This window comes from Salarias fasciatus, chromosome 8, assembly GCF_902148845.1.
Source record: "Salarias fasciatus chromosome 8, fSalaFa1.1, whole genome shotgun sequence".
In the NCBI taxonomy this organism is placed as follows: domain Eukaryota; kingdom Metazoa; phylum Chordata; class Actinopteri; order Blenniiformes; family Blenniidae; genus Salarias; species Salarias fasciatus.
This window is the reverse complement of record NC_043752.1, coordinates 5,552,041-5,566,270: the sequence shown is the minus strand read 5'-3', so window position 1 is coordinate 5,566,270 and position 14,230 is coordinate 5,552,041. Positions and strand designations below refer to the sequence as shown.

At 44.7% G+C, this 14,230-nt stretch overlaps 1 protein-coding gene across 1 annotated transcript in view; it reads left to right on the top strand.

Moving 5' to 3' along the window:
- Nucleotides 1-14,230, top strand: part of dnah9 (dynein, axonemal, heavy chain 9) — a 138,134-nt gene that overhangs the window by 74,394 nt on the left and 49,510 nt on the right. Inside the window, exons 55-59 of the mRNA XM_030098214.1 lie at nt 8,487-8,567; nt 8,919-9,098; nt 9,671-9,901; nt 11,025-11,219; nt 12,138-12,257. Coding sequence (XP_029954074.1) covers nt 8,487-8,567; nt 8,919-9,098; nt 9,671-9,901; nt 11,025-11,219; nt 12,138-12,257 — 807 coding nt within the window. The remainder of the gene's footprint in view (nt 1-8,486; nt 8,568-8,918; nt 9,099-9,670; nt 9,902-11,024; nt 11,220-12,137; nt 12,258-14,230) is intronic.

The following is a 14,230-nucleotide window of genomic DNA, read 5'->3' as shown; positions in this document are numbered from 1 at the left end:
TTTTTCATTATGGTCCTTAATGCTGGTGACTTAAAGACTTTTATTCTGAGCCCAGAGTGACGGATAAATCTCACCACAAGGCTAATTTAGTGGTTTGGACTTTTTCTTTCTGTTTCCCCTAAGTTTGTTTTTGACTTTAAAACCAAAGCTTTGATAAGGAAATGTTACTTTCTTTTCTAAAACTGAGAATTTATTCTTTAAAAAGTGTTTTCCAAATGAAATCTTAATATTTTCTCAACAATGTTCCATAATAACATTTTATGAGCTTCTAAACCCTAAATAATCATTTTTTTTTCTAATTTGAGCTGACTGTATTTTAATTCAACCCCTCAGATCGCATGTAGAAACCAGTAATGAAATAATGTTGACAAGCAAAAAGACCAAATCAAAGGTTTATGGAAAAAGAGAAAAATGACTTCAGTATTATATTCCCAGGTGGAAGCGTTGATCTCTCTGGTCTCTCCAGATTAGCATAAGCAATCACAGAATTACTTTCCATTTGGCAGAAGGCGTTAAAACACGTCGGAGGTCAATGACGGAACGTAGAAGTTGTTCCGGATCCAGAAATCTGAGAACGTCGAGGTTGAATTTTGATTGCGTCGTGCCTCAGAATCTTCCCAAACCACAGGGCCGAAACTACTGGAATAAGTTTCTCACAGTGACGAGCAGCTGTCCTCTTCACCCCTGACTCCTGACCCCGCCCCCCGACTCGTCTGCTCGTCATTAGAGGATAATTTCCACCTCTTTCGACCTTGCCGTCGTAATTGTGAGCGGAGCGGCTCGGGCTAACTGTGCAGCTGTCGCTGAGGATTCTCATATACGTCTTAATTCCTCTGCCAAGCCTTGCTTGGAGTTTTAAAGGAAATGGAAATTGCCCACCTGGACTGACGGTTTCTGCAAAGTGCATCTAATTCGGAGGCAGCTTGTCACCGAACTGCATTCCCACCAGTCTGCAGAGCGGAGATTGCAGAGTTAACCTTACTTAGAGCCGCGCCGGATCTAATTGCGACGAGAATTCAGCCGAACAGCGGCTCCGTCCTTGTTGGGATTGTTGGTTTCCAGCTAATGAGTGACATTCCCATGACTGCCCGGCTGCCAATTACACAGCAAAAGGCCGAGGCTTCATGCTAGTGAGGCGTGCAGATATTTGGATAAGCGGGGAAACATCCGCCCTGTCGGTCTCTCAGTGGCACAGAGCTTCATTGTAGCTTCATTGTGGTGTAAACAGAAGCATTCCCACTTGAAAACGTTGCTGTGAGTATCTTTTTGGGTAGTTTTTCTCTTCGTAAGGTGATGCCGGCGGTTGCATTGAACCCTCTTGACGACAGTTTTTCCATGTTTCACAAGACGAGGACCAGATGTTCCCACATGGCCGCTGATCTCCAGGTCTTTCAGACTCCTCGATAATCCTCATCAGAATCTCCTTAATTCCATCCCAGTCTTTGCTGGATTAGACCTGTTAGCCCGGTCCAAGGTGTCTTCACTCCCCTCGCTTGTAGCGGCGCTTCATGTAGAATGTGGAGAGCAGAGCTTCCACTCTCACTGCCTCACAGATGTTTTGACTGCTCCACTGTTTCTCTATTCCCTTTCATATCTTTCATCTATTTTCTTTTTTGGACTTTGAGTGACTGTACTTTGCGGTTTTATCTTGCTTTGTTGAATTTACTATCTTTTTAAAAATGTTCTTTTTTTTTTTCATTCCTCCCTGAAAGCAGTCGCTGTATCGAACTTCCCGGCCGTTCTCAGCCTCGTTTTGTATTGACGAACACGACGAGACAAGAGGAAACGCTCAAAAACTTTACTGTTAATATTTCCTAAGAGTCGTGGTACCTTATATCACACCAATAACGTCTCACTCCTTTTTCAGAACAACCAAAAGCAACCTAGCAAGATTCTATCATAGTGTATTAAATGCGTAATAATAGAAAGCGTTACTGATTCCCAGGGAGAAGTACGGCTGCCTGTGAAACAACTACTTTGTATTTCGTGCTGATAATCGGCGGCTTCGTGTCCGCGCCTTTAGAATGCCACGTGCATCCTCTTCTCCCTGATATTCCCTCCACCATTTGTCATGTGGAATGTTTATTTGCATCATTTAACGTCTCCGTCTTTAATATCTACACCTGGATCCATTTGTCCCCGTGTTTACCGCCGCCGCCGCCGCACCTTTGCAGGAGAGCGCCGCATGAATAATGCAGCGCCGAGCCTGTGCGTGAAGCAGCCCCTAATTATAGTGGGTCTGCTCGCGATGCGAATGTTTAAAAAAACTAACACACACACACACACACACGGCTTCGATCGCACATACCATACATGGTTTGCATAAACAGGGCCCACACATTTTTATTTTTTTTATTTTTTTTCCCACCCGCACAGAATCACACATGCACAAACAGACCGTACTTACACATCGGTGACGTCTGTGCAGAAAACCACAATGTTTTTCTATCTCTCTAACACACACACACACACACACACATTTATATTTATGTATTTGAATACACATGTAGAGGTTGTATGGTAATTGAGGATCCCTCTAATTAGAGAGCAGCACCCTCTGCGGCAGCGAGCCGCCGTTAATGCACCCGGCGCCGGTCGGCGCATCCACCCTTGATGGCTGCCCTGTTACTAAGTGCTGTTATTTAACGCGGCGTGCAGCAGGAGCCGCGGCTCACCAGGGGCTGCTGTGGTCATGGTAAACAAGGACTCGGGGAGGGTTAAAGCACGGACCGCTGTGCTGTGTGTGTGTGTGTGTGTGTTTGGTGAAGGGGGGGGTTTGCTGCAGGAGATGCTGTATAAGTGTATGAGTCATCTGCTCCCCGGAGACCACATTAGTTCCATGTTTTTGTGTTTATTTTTTATTTTTTTATTTTCCCCTCTTCAGTTTTGTGGAGGTAGTGTCCTACCTGAGGCTGTGAGCGCCGATACGTGTTGCAGGCGGCGGCAGCAGCAGCGGCAGCGGCGGCCATATAGATGGTGGGCGTTGTATTAGTGGAGGAGAAAGCAGCAATAATGCGAGGACAATTCTAATTGCGCCGCGGAACAAGGAGCAGGAGGATTTGTGGCGGCGGCTGTAATTTTAAAGGACGAGACGGTCGAACCGCAGTCGTTTTGAAGCAAACATACAACGTTTGGACTGATCAGGTTTAGAAGAGTGAAATAATTATAGATATCACAACATTTTTCAGAGACACGATGATTTTATATTCCTATAAAAAAAAAATTCCAAAAAAAACACTAAAGAATGATTTTGCAGCAGGAGTTATGGTTAAAAATAAGACAGAAATAGCAACGGCGTGCGTCAGTGCTTGTGTATTGACACGCTAACAACAGCATGAAAGCTTGAAAATATCAATACCATCTTGAATTATTCCGGCGCTGGCCCCGGCAGCAGTGAGAGATCCAGCTAATCTGATCCCCGATCGGTTTCTGCATTGGAGGAAAGAGAAGGCAGTGGAGCTCCCCACAATGAAATATCACACAAACAGGAAGGTGTGTTTTTTGTTGCGTGGATAAAGCTGCAGGAAGCCAAACACAGAGGTCTCCAAGGTGGATATTGACCAGCGGTGCTCTCTCTTTGATATCTCACCTTGAGAACTGTAATGAAACTGTGAAAAGATATCAAATATTTGATTCACATCAATAGAAAAAGAAATATTGCTTTGAATCCAAACCCGACTTCCTTTGGTTTCTGTGATTTTTCCTGAGATGATCCTTTTTTTTTTTTTCTCCAAGTTTCAGGAACTGATTTCTGACTGAAAAGAGAAAATCATGCTACGTCTTGTTTATGAAAGTATTCTTGACCTTCCTCCGTCATACCTGATGTATGTCGTCTGTGATCGGGTCTGAAAAGCATCAGGTGTTGTAACGGTTAATAAGGAAGTAGGGAAGCATTCAGCTATGCGACCTGTTCGTCCTGGAATGATCTTCAGCGGGGCTCGAGGTGTGATTACTGTTCAGGGATTCACCTCTTTATTAAACGAGAGTGAAAAAAGGTCCTTTAATGATTTCATTGAATCGTCTGCCGCTGTTTCTCCTCCATTCAGTCCCTGCCTTTTGTAACTCTTCATGTTGGACGTATGAAAGAACTGCTCTGCCAGGTTCCCGTTGAAAAAGACTTTCTAAATCTCAGTGAGGTTTTTTTTTTTTTTTTTTTTTTTACCTGGTTAAATAAAAGATAGCAGATATTCATGCAGATAAACTGGCATGCTCACAATACCAGGAAAGCTAAAAGGCAGAGTAGCAATAGAATACGAAAACGACTCGAGTTCAGGGTTTTTCATCTGGAATCCAGTTTTTTGTGAATACTCTACCAATAATCACTCCCAAGCATTGTGTATTTTCATTGTATTTTTCCAGAGTAATTCAGTTTTGGGTCAACCAGATGAGGCTTCTTTTAACGTAATACCACCACAGCGAGACAGCAATCCACTGGAGACTTTCAGCTTTTTCATTTCACAAAACTCTCACATGTTGAAAACGATCAGTGTAAACATGACAACAACAAAAACAGCAGAAAACGCTGTCGTTTGTGTATCAAGCCTCTAGTTGGTGCCGTGTTTCTGTAATATAAACTTTCGGAAATCGGAAACTTTAGACGTATTTGCTGGCGCTCTCCCCAGAGCTCTCTCTGCAGTCTGTGTAGAACATGATTCTTCCTTTAATGCAACAGCTGATTGTTACATGATGCCTCAGTTTCTTCACTTTTCTTCAAAATTAACAATTTGTGGAATTTGCGATAATTGTGACGATTCAACTTTAAAATAAATTTAGTATAATTTGAGAAATCATCACTTGAAGCCAGAATGCTGATTTAACAACAGAATGAGAGAAACGAAATCTGAAGTCTTGACTCTAGAGTTTAAATCTTCCATGGATTTGGGCCAATTGGATCTTTTTCAGCTCATCCGTCATGCACTCATTTGTTGTTTACCGACTTGATAAACCCACAGAAGTAGAAAAGGTATCAAAGTCCTAAAATATGCTTCAGTAACGAGGAGAGAATTTCTGAAGGGAGGCAGGAGAAACCCCCTCCTCCTGACACACAAACTGCCAGATGTCTCTTTGTTGCATGAATGAAGCTATACTTAGCCGCCGCCGCCGCCGCACCGTGAGCCAAACACCAAACTCCCAAACTCTCCACGGTTGAATTTACACACACACATACACACCACACACACACACACACACACACACACACACGGATGAGCCGCCTCTCGCTGTGATCGAGTCAGGTCTCGCCTCCAGAACTGGGTGTTCTCGTTTAAGGAAACCATGAGTGTGTTGTTTCATGAGGTTTTTTTTTTTTTTTTTAAAGCTTCATTCTCAGATTTCTTGCCGCAGCAGCAGCAGCTCAGCTGTATCGAACTTCACCCATGTTCTCCCACCAATTAGCCGATCCCCCGTCTCCCTCCCTCCCCCTCCCCCCTCCCCCCGCCTATTCATCATTCTGATGGCTCACTCGGGGCTCGTCCGACGTTCTACCAAACCCTGGTCGCCGCCGCCGCCGCCGCCGGAGCGGCCCGCCTCCCCTCCGGCCTGATTTCCAGTTTGTTAATTAGCTGAAAGACGAGCCTGAGAAACGGCCTGTTTTTATTTCCCCAGCGAAGCGTCGGGATTGAGCCGGACCGGAATGCGCAGCCTTGTTTCTCCGGGACTTATGAGGAGTTTGTAACGGCTTTAATTTCTCTTTACGACCGTCCTTGCTCTGTGCGTTCCTGCGTGTGTGTGTGTGTGTGTGTGTGTGTGCTGATAACGGCTCTTGATCCAAAAGCCTTTTTTTTTTTCTTTTCTCCAGATCTGCTTGCCATTCATCTTTTTTTTTTTTTTCTTTTTTCTTCTTTTTGCCCCTTTATCTGCTCGGACCGGCTATAAGATTCCCCCCCCCCTCCTTCCCCTCAGAAATAGATTAAAGGTCACATGCGTGGTCCGCGGCGCAATCCTGGCCCGACTCAAAATGTTATCTGCAAAAGGTTCAGGCCCCTTTGCGGAGCCTATTTGTTCGACTTCCCCAAGCCGCCGAATCCCATTTCTCGCTTTGAAGAACTGACGAGACGTTTAGGTTTCAATTAAAGTGCCATTGAGCCCCGATCCGAGATTGGATTGCTAATAAGACCCAACGATGATACAAACAACAAAAACAAATGATGGGTCCTTCAAAACCGCCTCAGAGATTCAATTAGACGATAGCGATGGATTCATTAGCGTCCATGATGTACACACCGATCGCCGCTTATAGCATTTAATGAGACAAAAATAGATTGTTGGGAGGCCAGCCCGATGTTCTATTGACTGCTCTGCTCATATTATTGCACATGTTTACATCACGAACATGTAGGAGGTAACCGATGCCATCTGCACTGCAGCGGTGAGTCATTAGATAGAGCTACACAATACATTACAATTAATAATTTACCTTTATCAACATGTGCAAAAATAGTTTCCATGCAGACATTTGCTTTCGTTTTTTCTTCGGACTAAATGATAGAATCATTTTCATTTTCTATACTCTGTTCCAGTCAAGTTTTTTTTTTTTTTTTTTAAACCTACAATAACTTGGGGAAACTTATGATTATTTTGCTGCCCGCTGAGCCATTGTGGCCCGTTTTGTCAATAGCTTCTTAATCTTTTTAATCATAGACACGTCCATCTGGATTTTCTCCCAATTATAAACACAACCTCCTGCTTACTGTTGGGACTTGACTGTTCCCTCTGATCAAACCTCCCGTTGTATTCCCACTCCTCATTTCTGTCCAGACGATGTGATACTACACAGCTATTTCCAGTCACTCTCATACCTATAGTGTTGTTGCTTTTTTGTTTTTTTTAAATGAGAAGAGGGAGCTTTGGGTTCTAGTCAGTCCAGCTCTGAGTTTTCAAAAGTTGGAGCAACTTTGGAGCTGAAAATGAGTAATCCTTCTTGTTTAAACTTGTTTTAGAAAGCGAACATCAGCTCAGGTCTCAGTGTTTTGTCGTGTTCGCTACTCAAGAAATGTAAAAAAAATGAAAATAAAAAAATAAACTACTCAGAGCGAGGCTCAAACACGTCCATTACTTCAGAGCTGCAGGCCGACTTGCCTTCTGCAGCACGAATCACATCCAACTTCCACACACGCATCAAATCTGAATCAATTTTTAAATCATAAATCAAACCATGCCAGTCTGGCTCCAAGGAATCGGGTCTGCATTAACATCTGCAAAATAACCTCTGAATTACTTTCACACACATCAACAAACCAATCAATGGCTCCGCACACGCAAACGCTCTCAAACTCTCGTCGATGGATTCTGCATCTGTGTCCTGTAACGTCTAAAAATACATTGTCCACGTCTCCCTTCCCTCTCGCTTCACACCGCTCATACTAATGAGGTGTGTGCGTCTGCGCACAGCGCTCTCATCAATAGTTATGCTGATTTTTAAATTTAGATCTTTTTAACTTCACCCATATGTGCTGCGCAATATGGCTGCTTAACATGGCCGGAAATACGAGAGAATGCATTTTAAAAAAGTTTATTTAATAGTATTTTTCCTCTATTATTGACAGTTTAGGATGAGATTTGAAGCTGCAGGAGTTCCTGCTAATCATTTGACAAATGCAGTGAGCATTAGAATGTCCAACCTCACGCAGGGAAGGTATAAATATGTATTGTGACGGCTCTTTCTCTCAAACCCATCCCCGGGTCTCCCCGCCTGTTATCCGCCGGCGTTGACAGGCAGGTCGCTCCCGGTATCTTGGCCTTGCCGCAGCTCTTCTGTGGATGTCGGCTGTCTTCTCCGTGTCTTCCGTCTTTCATGTAATCCCAGACTGGCGCCGCGGTGCTGAGATCAGGGCTCCGCTGGGGGCTTCACCATCTGCCGCAAGACTCGCTGTTCTCGCTGTGGCTGAAGAGTGTTCTTCAGGATGGAATAAATTCCAGACTGATCAGACGCCTCCCCGACGGACCAACCTAAAGTGAAACTTTAGCATGCGTTTGGAATGCAGATGCTTATCGGAATCGCCTGGACGTTTACTGATATCTGTGTTTTTTTTTTCGTCAGACCCCCAGCTGCTCGTATTCCTGTTTTTCTACAAATCAATCTGAAATAGAGCTTTAATTAGGTGTTAGACAGATGTGTGTCTCACCTCTGGACGGAGCGGGGCCATCTGTTTCTCTTCGTGTCAGAATCGTTGAAGCTGGATTGATCTTTGTAACCCGGCCCACACTCCTGGGAACATTCACAATCAGCGGTTGATGTTTGTTCAAAAGGGACCAATTATGCTTCTGTTTTCTCTACTTTGAGATGGTAAAAGAATACGTTTCTGGGCTTTCCAAGCAGCCTTGAAGTTTTGATTTTTCTAAAGTAAAACTGACTTTGTTCACCAGTCGGCCGAGATGATCCGACCTCTGACGGCAGGCTGGTTATCTCTTTACCGTGACACCTGTTAGTGGGCGTAGTTGATATGCAAAAATTCATTCTCATCAACATGTTCTCTGTCTCCTCTCAGGTGGACGAGCTCAAGGCCAAGCTGGCCGCTCAGGAAGTGGAACTCAAGCAGAAAAACGAAGACGCCGACAAGCTGATTCAGGCAAGGGGGAAAAAGTGTGGAGTGTGTCCCCCATTTTCCAAGGATAAACTCTTTGAGTTTGTTGCTGCTTCAGCTTTGTTTGCCAGTTTTTCTGTCCATTGCTTAAAATGCTTTGTATTCCATGCAATTGTTTTAGCACACCCTTTATTTTCATTAATATTGAAATGTTTTCCCGCTGATGATTTGCATGCAGTGAACTTGGTCGACCGTCGAACCGCTGCGCGCTCGGTCACATTCCTCTCAGCTGTCTCCGCTCTTCACTCCGGTTTTTATCCACTTCAAACGCCGCTGCTTGTTTAGAAGATACTGACTCCGTCCTAAACCGAATAAATCCACCCGCTCCGCCCGCAGGTGGTCGGCGTGGAGACGGAGAAGGTGTCCAAAGAGAAGGCGGTGGCCGACGAGGAGGAGCGAAAGGTGGCGGCCATCGCCGTGGTGGTCAGCGGCAAGCAGAGAGACTGCGAGGAGGATCTGGCCAAGGCCGAGCCGGCTCTGCTCGCCGCTCAGGACGCCCTTAACACCCTCAATAAGGTCAGATCCTCTCTTCATCCCTCGCTGTGCTTCATCGATTGTCTCCGCCATACTTTTCTCTTAGTTTTTTTTTTTTTTGTCAGAGGGTTTATGTTCTTTTTTTCTCTCTCTCTTTGTTTGATTTCCAGGCTTCAGAAGAATAACTTATGTCCACACAGGCCTTGAACTACATAAAAGATTATTGAATCGTCGGATTTAGCTAAAATGATGTCTTCCCTATGTTCCGCAGACATTTTACTTCATCCCTGCATCCCGTGAAGGTTTATGAGCAGCCTCAGGGATTTTCAGAAACACCTTCCATGTTTTAAAAGGTGCTCCGTGTTCAAACAGGCAGAACAGACAGTTCAATCACCGCTCGCCGCTCTCTAAAGATGCCCTAATTAGAATTCTCTGTTGTCTTCTCAAAGTCAGCACAGGTTCTTCTTCTTTCATCCTAATCCGTTCCGTTTTCTCTCTTCTTTTTCCTCCACCCCCCCCAGAAGACCTCGGAGATGTGCCGTTGTTCAAACTCAATTAATCCTGGCTCTTCCCTGTCTTTTTTTTTTTTTTTTTTTTTCCCCTGCCGTTTTCAGAACAACCTGACGGAGCTGAAGTCGTTCGGCTCCCCGGTGGCGGCGGTGACCAACGTCACGGCGGCGGTCATGGTGCTGATGGCGCCCGGCGGGAAAGTCCCCAAAGACCGCAGCTGGAAGGCGGCCAAGGTGATGATGGCCAAAGTGGACGCGTTCCTGGACTCCCTGGTCAACTTCAACAAGGAGAACATCCCGGAGGCGTGCCTGAAGGCCATCTCGCCGTACCTGCAGGTGAACCGACGGCTCGTAAATTCATCAGGGGCGTGACCACCACGACATTATGTCTGTATCCGAATGACAGCTGGAGAAAATCAACCAGTAAATTAGGCGTCGCAAATTTCTACAGCCGCTCTGATTATTCTATTCAACGGAGCGAATTGAAGGTACGGCGGCGCAGCAGGTGAAGGAACAACTGGAGTCATTTCACACGGGAAAGATTGAATATTTTCATTTTCTCAATCGTTTCTCTCAAAAAGACTCAAAGAATTAAGTTTTCGTTGCCTTTAGTTGTACTTTAGCTCATAGCTAGCTTATGTCAATGGAACCGATGCTTTACTGAAACCCGTGTGGGTTCAAGGTAGATTGTCGGCATGGAAGAGTGGCTCACGCTTCGATCATTTTCTCTCTGTGCAGTTATTCATGTTCCAGTGTTAAAGGGTGAAGAAAAAAGCAGTACACCCACTTCTCTTAGGAACAATCCATAGTAAAAACAAACATTTTGAACAAATGTTACTGTAGATCACTGATTATGTGATCTGTAAATGAACAGCTGCTTTCCACACCTTTCACTTTCACTACTGCTTGACTAAACAAACACCCAAAACACCTCCAATTACTTACTGTTCTATTCAATTACTAACTGTTAAATTAATTTTATTCTGTTTTTGTTACGATCTGAAAGTTCTTGACATTGTTCTGTTTCAAAAGATTAATTCTTTCCGTTGTGAGCATCTGTTTCTGTGGGTGAGGAGCATCTGTCCAGAGGTCATGTTCCTCTCTTCACACGCTTCTCTTGCTCCCACTAATGGCTCCAGACATTTTTCAGTGTTTGCAGCCCTGCTGCTCGTGTCAACAGCGTTCGACACCACACATCCTCTGCTGCACACATGCATCTGTTTGTGTTTATGCCAATACGTATGAGTACGTGTTCACCTTTCCTTTTTTTTCCCCCCGTGGGTAAGCTGTGTGTAGGATGTGCATGCATATGTATGTCTGTATGTATGTCAGAGCATGCATATTCATTTGGAGTGATCACAGTGGCTCTATATCTGGCCCGTCTCTGCAGACCTCCTGTTACGTATTTTCCCGCCACGACCTGAGCGAATGTTAAAAAGTCGACGGTGCGTGTTTCCAGGATAAAGAGTTCCAGCCGGATCTGGTGGCGTCCAAGTCGTACGCGGCGGCCGGCCTGTGCTCCTGGGTCCTGAACATCGTCAAGTTCTACGAGGTGTACTGCGAGGTGGAGCCCAAGCGGCAGGCCCTGAGCAAGGCCAACGCCGAGCTGGCCGCCGCGCAGGAGAAGCTCGCCGCCATCAAGAGCAAGATCAGCGTAAGTCCCCGGCGAGCGCAGGAAATGAAAAGTTCTGTTTGCCGTGCCGCAAGTTCCGCGAGAAGACAATTTCAATATCTCAAATCCCGAGGATTTCCAAACTGTTTTATTAAAGAAAAGATTTGCTTTTCTTCTAAGACGTCGTTGGTTCTTATCATTCGAAAAACACTAAAATAAACTTCAAACTTTCCCCGACTTGAGGAAAAGAAGTTAACAATCTTTCAGTGGATCAACAACTCTATCAAACCCAGGAGATACTTAATAAGAATTTGATGCCACCTGAGGCCGCAGAAGCTTAAAAAAAAAACCCAGGATATGAGTTATTTTATCAACGTGTGAGTGACGGTTGACACACGATCTCTTTGGGTAAGTGATATACCGCCGAGGCGCCGCGTCAATAAGCGAGGCTGCTGTAAGTGCTTCTAAAGGCCTTCGCTGTTCATTAATCTAAAACCAAATCCATCAAGCTAAAAACCCCCTATTGATAAAAGCAGCTGTAAATAATTGTTTCTGAGCTGCGTTTGACATTCAGCACATCAGAGGGTGTCGGGGGCGGGCGGGGGACGCTCGGGGACGCTCACATCAAAAAAAGGCGCGGCGAGCCGAGCGACGACTCTTAATAAGATCCGGCTTGACTCCCGGCTGTCGTGTTTCTGGCCCCCTTCAGTCAGCCAGAGCGGATTCAGTGCCGAGGGGAATTAGCAGTCCTCCGACTAATCTAGTGAACCTGCGCGCCTCTCCGCGGATTAATCCTGTTTGTCCTTGTGGTAATTGCTTCCATACACCAAATAAATCCATGGCGGAGGGGAACCATGAGTTTTACCCAACTTCAGACGTCTTTTTTTTTTTTTTTTTTTTGCGTCTTTGAGGATCCTGAATTTTAACTCGTTCTTTTCTCTTGTGTGTTGTAATAATCAGGTTCTGAATGAGAACCTGGCCAAGCTGACGGCCAAGTTCGAGCAGGCCACCGCCGACAAGCTCAAGTGCCAACAGGAGGCGGAGTCCACCGCCAGAACCATCTCGCTCGCCAACCGCCTGGTGAGGAAGGGTTTCAGTGGGGTGGGGGAGGGGGTCAGGTAGACATAGTCCAGAAGTATCCAACCTTCACTACCATGTAGCTGTTGGGAAAAGTCACCAGGACTGTGTGAAACTGTATTGTCGTCAGATTTGAGAAGTATCAGTCAGAAAAGCTCTTGTTGTTTTTAGCTGTTTTGTTTTAGCAGTTTTAACTACTTTTATCCTTTTCGAAGGCGTCAGTTTGCCTGTGAGCCATAGTTTGGACACCTCTGGTTCAGATACCCTGCCCACTCTCATGCAAAGCGTTTTACTCGTGGACTGAACCGCCGCTCGGCGTCTGTGTTTACCCTGAGAGGAGACGCTTGAGCATTAATCCAATGACATCTCTTCATCTAAAGGACGAATCAAACTCTCCTCAGACATTTATCCTGGCAGCTACTCTGTCCTTTTTTCTTTTTTTTCTTTTTTATATATATATCAGCACAAATTCCACCTGACTGAAAGGTCCATTAACGTCCACATCCACTGCCCGGTAACCAATTAGTTTAGCTTGTTATAAATGCGGGCATGTTGCATCCTGATATTTGTCTCGTTTGTCCAGGATGATTTATTGCTTCTTGTCTAATCTTAGTGGTTTGGAGATGAATTTCGACTCGTACCGGGGGCGAGATGCTTCCAACTAACAGCAGTGCAACAGGTCAAGTAGTCCAAATGAATGTGAGCATTACAGACAGCAGGAGACGGCTGTAGTGGCAGAAATGTTTTTATTGGAGAGACACACATCGGCACCAGCGTTGAAGCGATGTGTTTCTATCATTTGTCTGTTTGTCTGTCCGTCTGTTCATTCATCCACCAGTTCATTCATCAATTTATCCAGACAACCAGTTGTCGTCCATCCACCATCCATCATCTTCTCTCGTCTGACCATCCATCCATTTATCCATCATCCATCTATAGTTAGACCATCCATCCATCCATCTATCCATAATCCAACATCCATCCATAATCTGACCTTCCAGATATCATCCATCTTTTCATCTATTGTCTGACTGTCCATCCATCCATCTAAATCAAGTCATCATTCATCCAGCCATTCATCAGTCCAAACATCTAGCCTTTAATTGAGAATAATCATCCTTCCATTCATCCATTCATCCATTTCTCCAGCCTCTGTGTCATTTTGGACATCCTTTCATTTGTCCGCCCATCCATTCCTCCATCCATTCACTCATCTTCCAGGACTGAATTCTGAATGAAACATCATACACAAAGTACTGTTCACATTTGGAATAGTCAGACACAATAACTTACACACCAGGAGAATTTAGAGGGAGGTAACTAACAAGCATCTTTGGAAGAAGCTGAATACAAATAGTTACAAAGAAGTGTTTTTGCTCAATAGTAAGGGTTCAAGTACATTCCCAAAATCTTTTAGACATGGAATGCTCCATGTCAACAGTTAACCTCCAACATGTTACAGTCCTGCAGTGATATCTGTGTAGCTGTCACTCATGACTTTTGAATCTTAAAAAGAAATTACAATATACTTTCGAACTAAATCACAAATGCTGCAAACCTAAGTATCTGAAGATTGAACTGTGATGCCAAAGCAACTGAGTCAGAGCATCTCCAAACTGCAGCTCTGCAGGTGGTTCGAAACAAGAATCAAGCGATACAAGGAAAGGAAACACGGTGAACCAGCGTTAGAGCCGTGAGCGTTGTTTCAGTTTTACTGAAATGCTTCCATGTTGCTCACATCCTTGACATGGGTTCAGAGTCCAGCCAATCACTGTTCTGGATGATTTTCTGTTGGGAAAACTTTTGTTCTTTTGCATTCAAGACTCATTCAAATGTTACCACAGACCTCGGAATTGAATGAATTTAAATTTACTCATTACAGATTACAGCCTTTTTCTGGAGAATGATTCCCGCAGAGTCTTTCTTCTGCGACCCATCATGTATTCCAGCCGAGTATTGTACAAATAAGTCCAAAA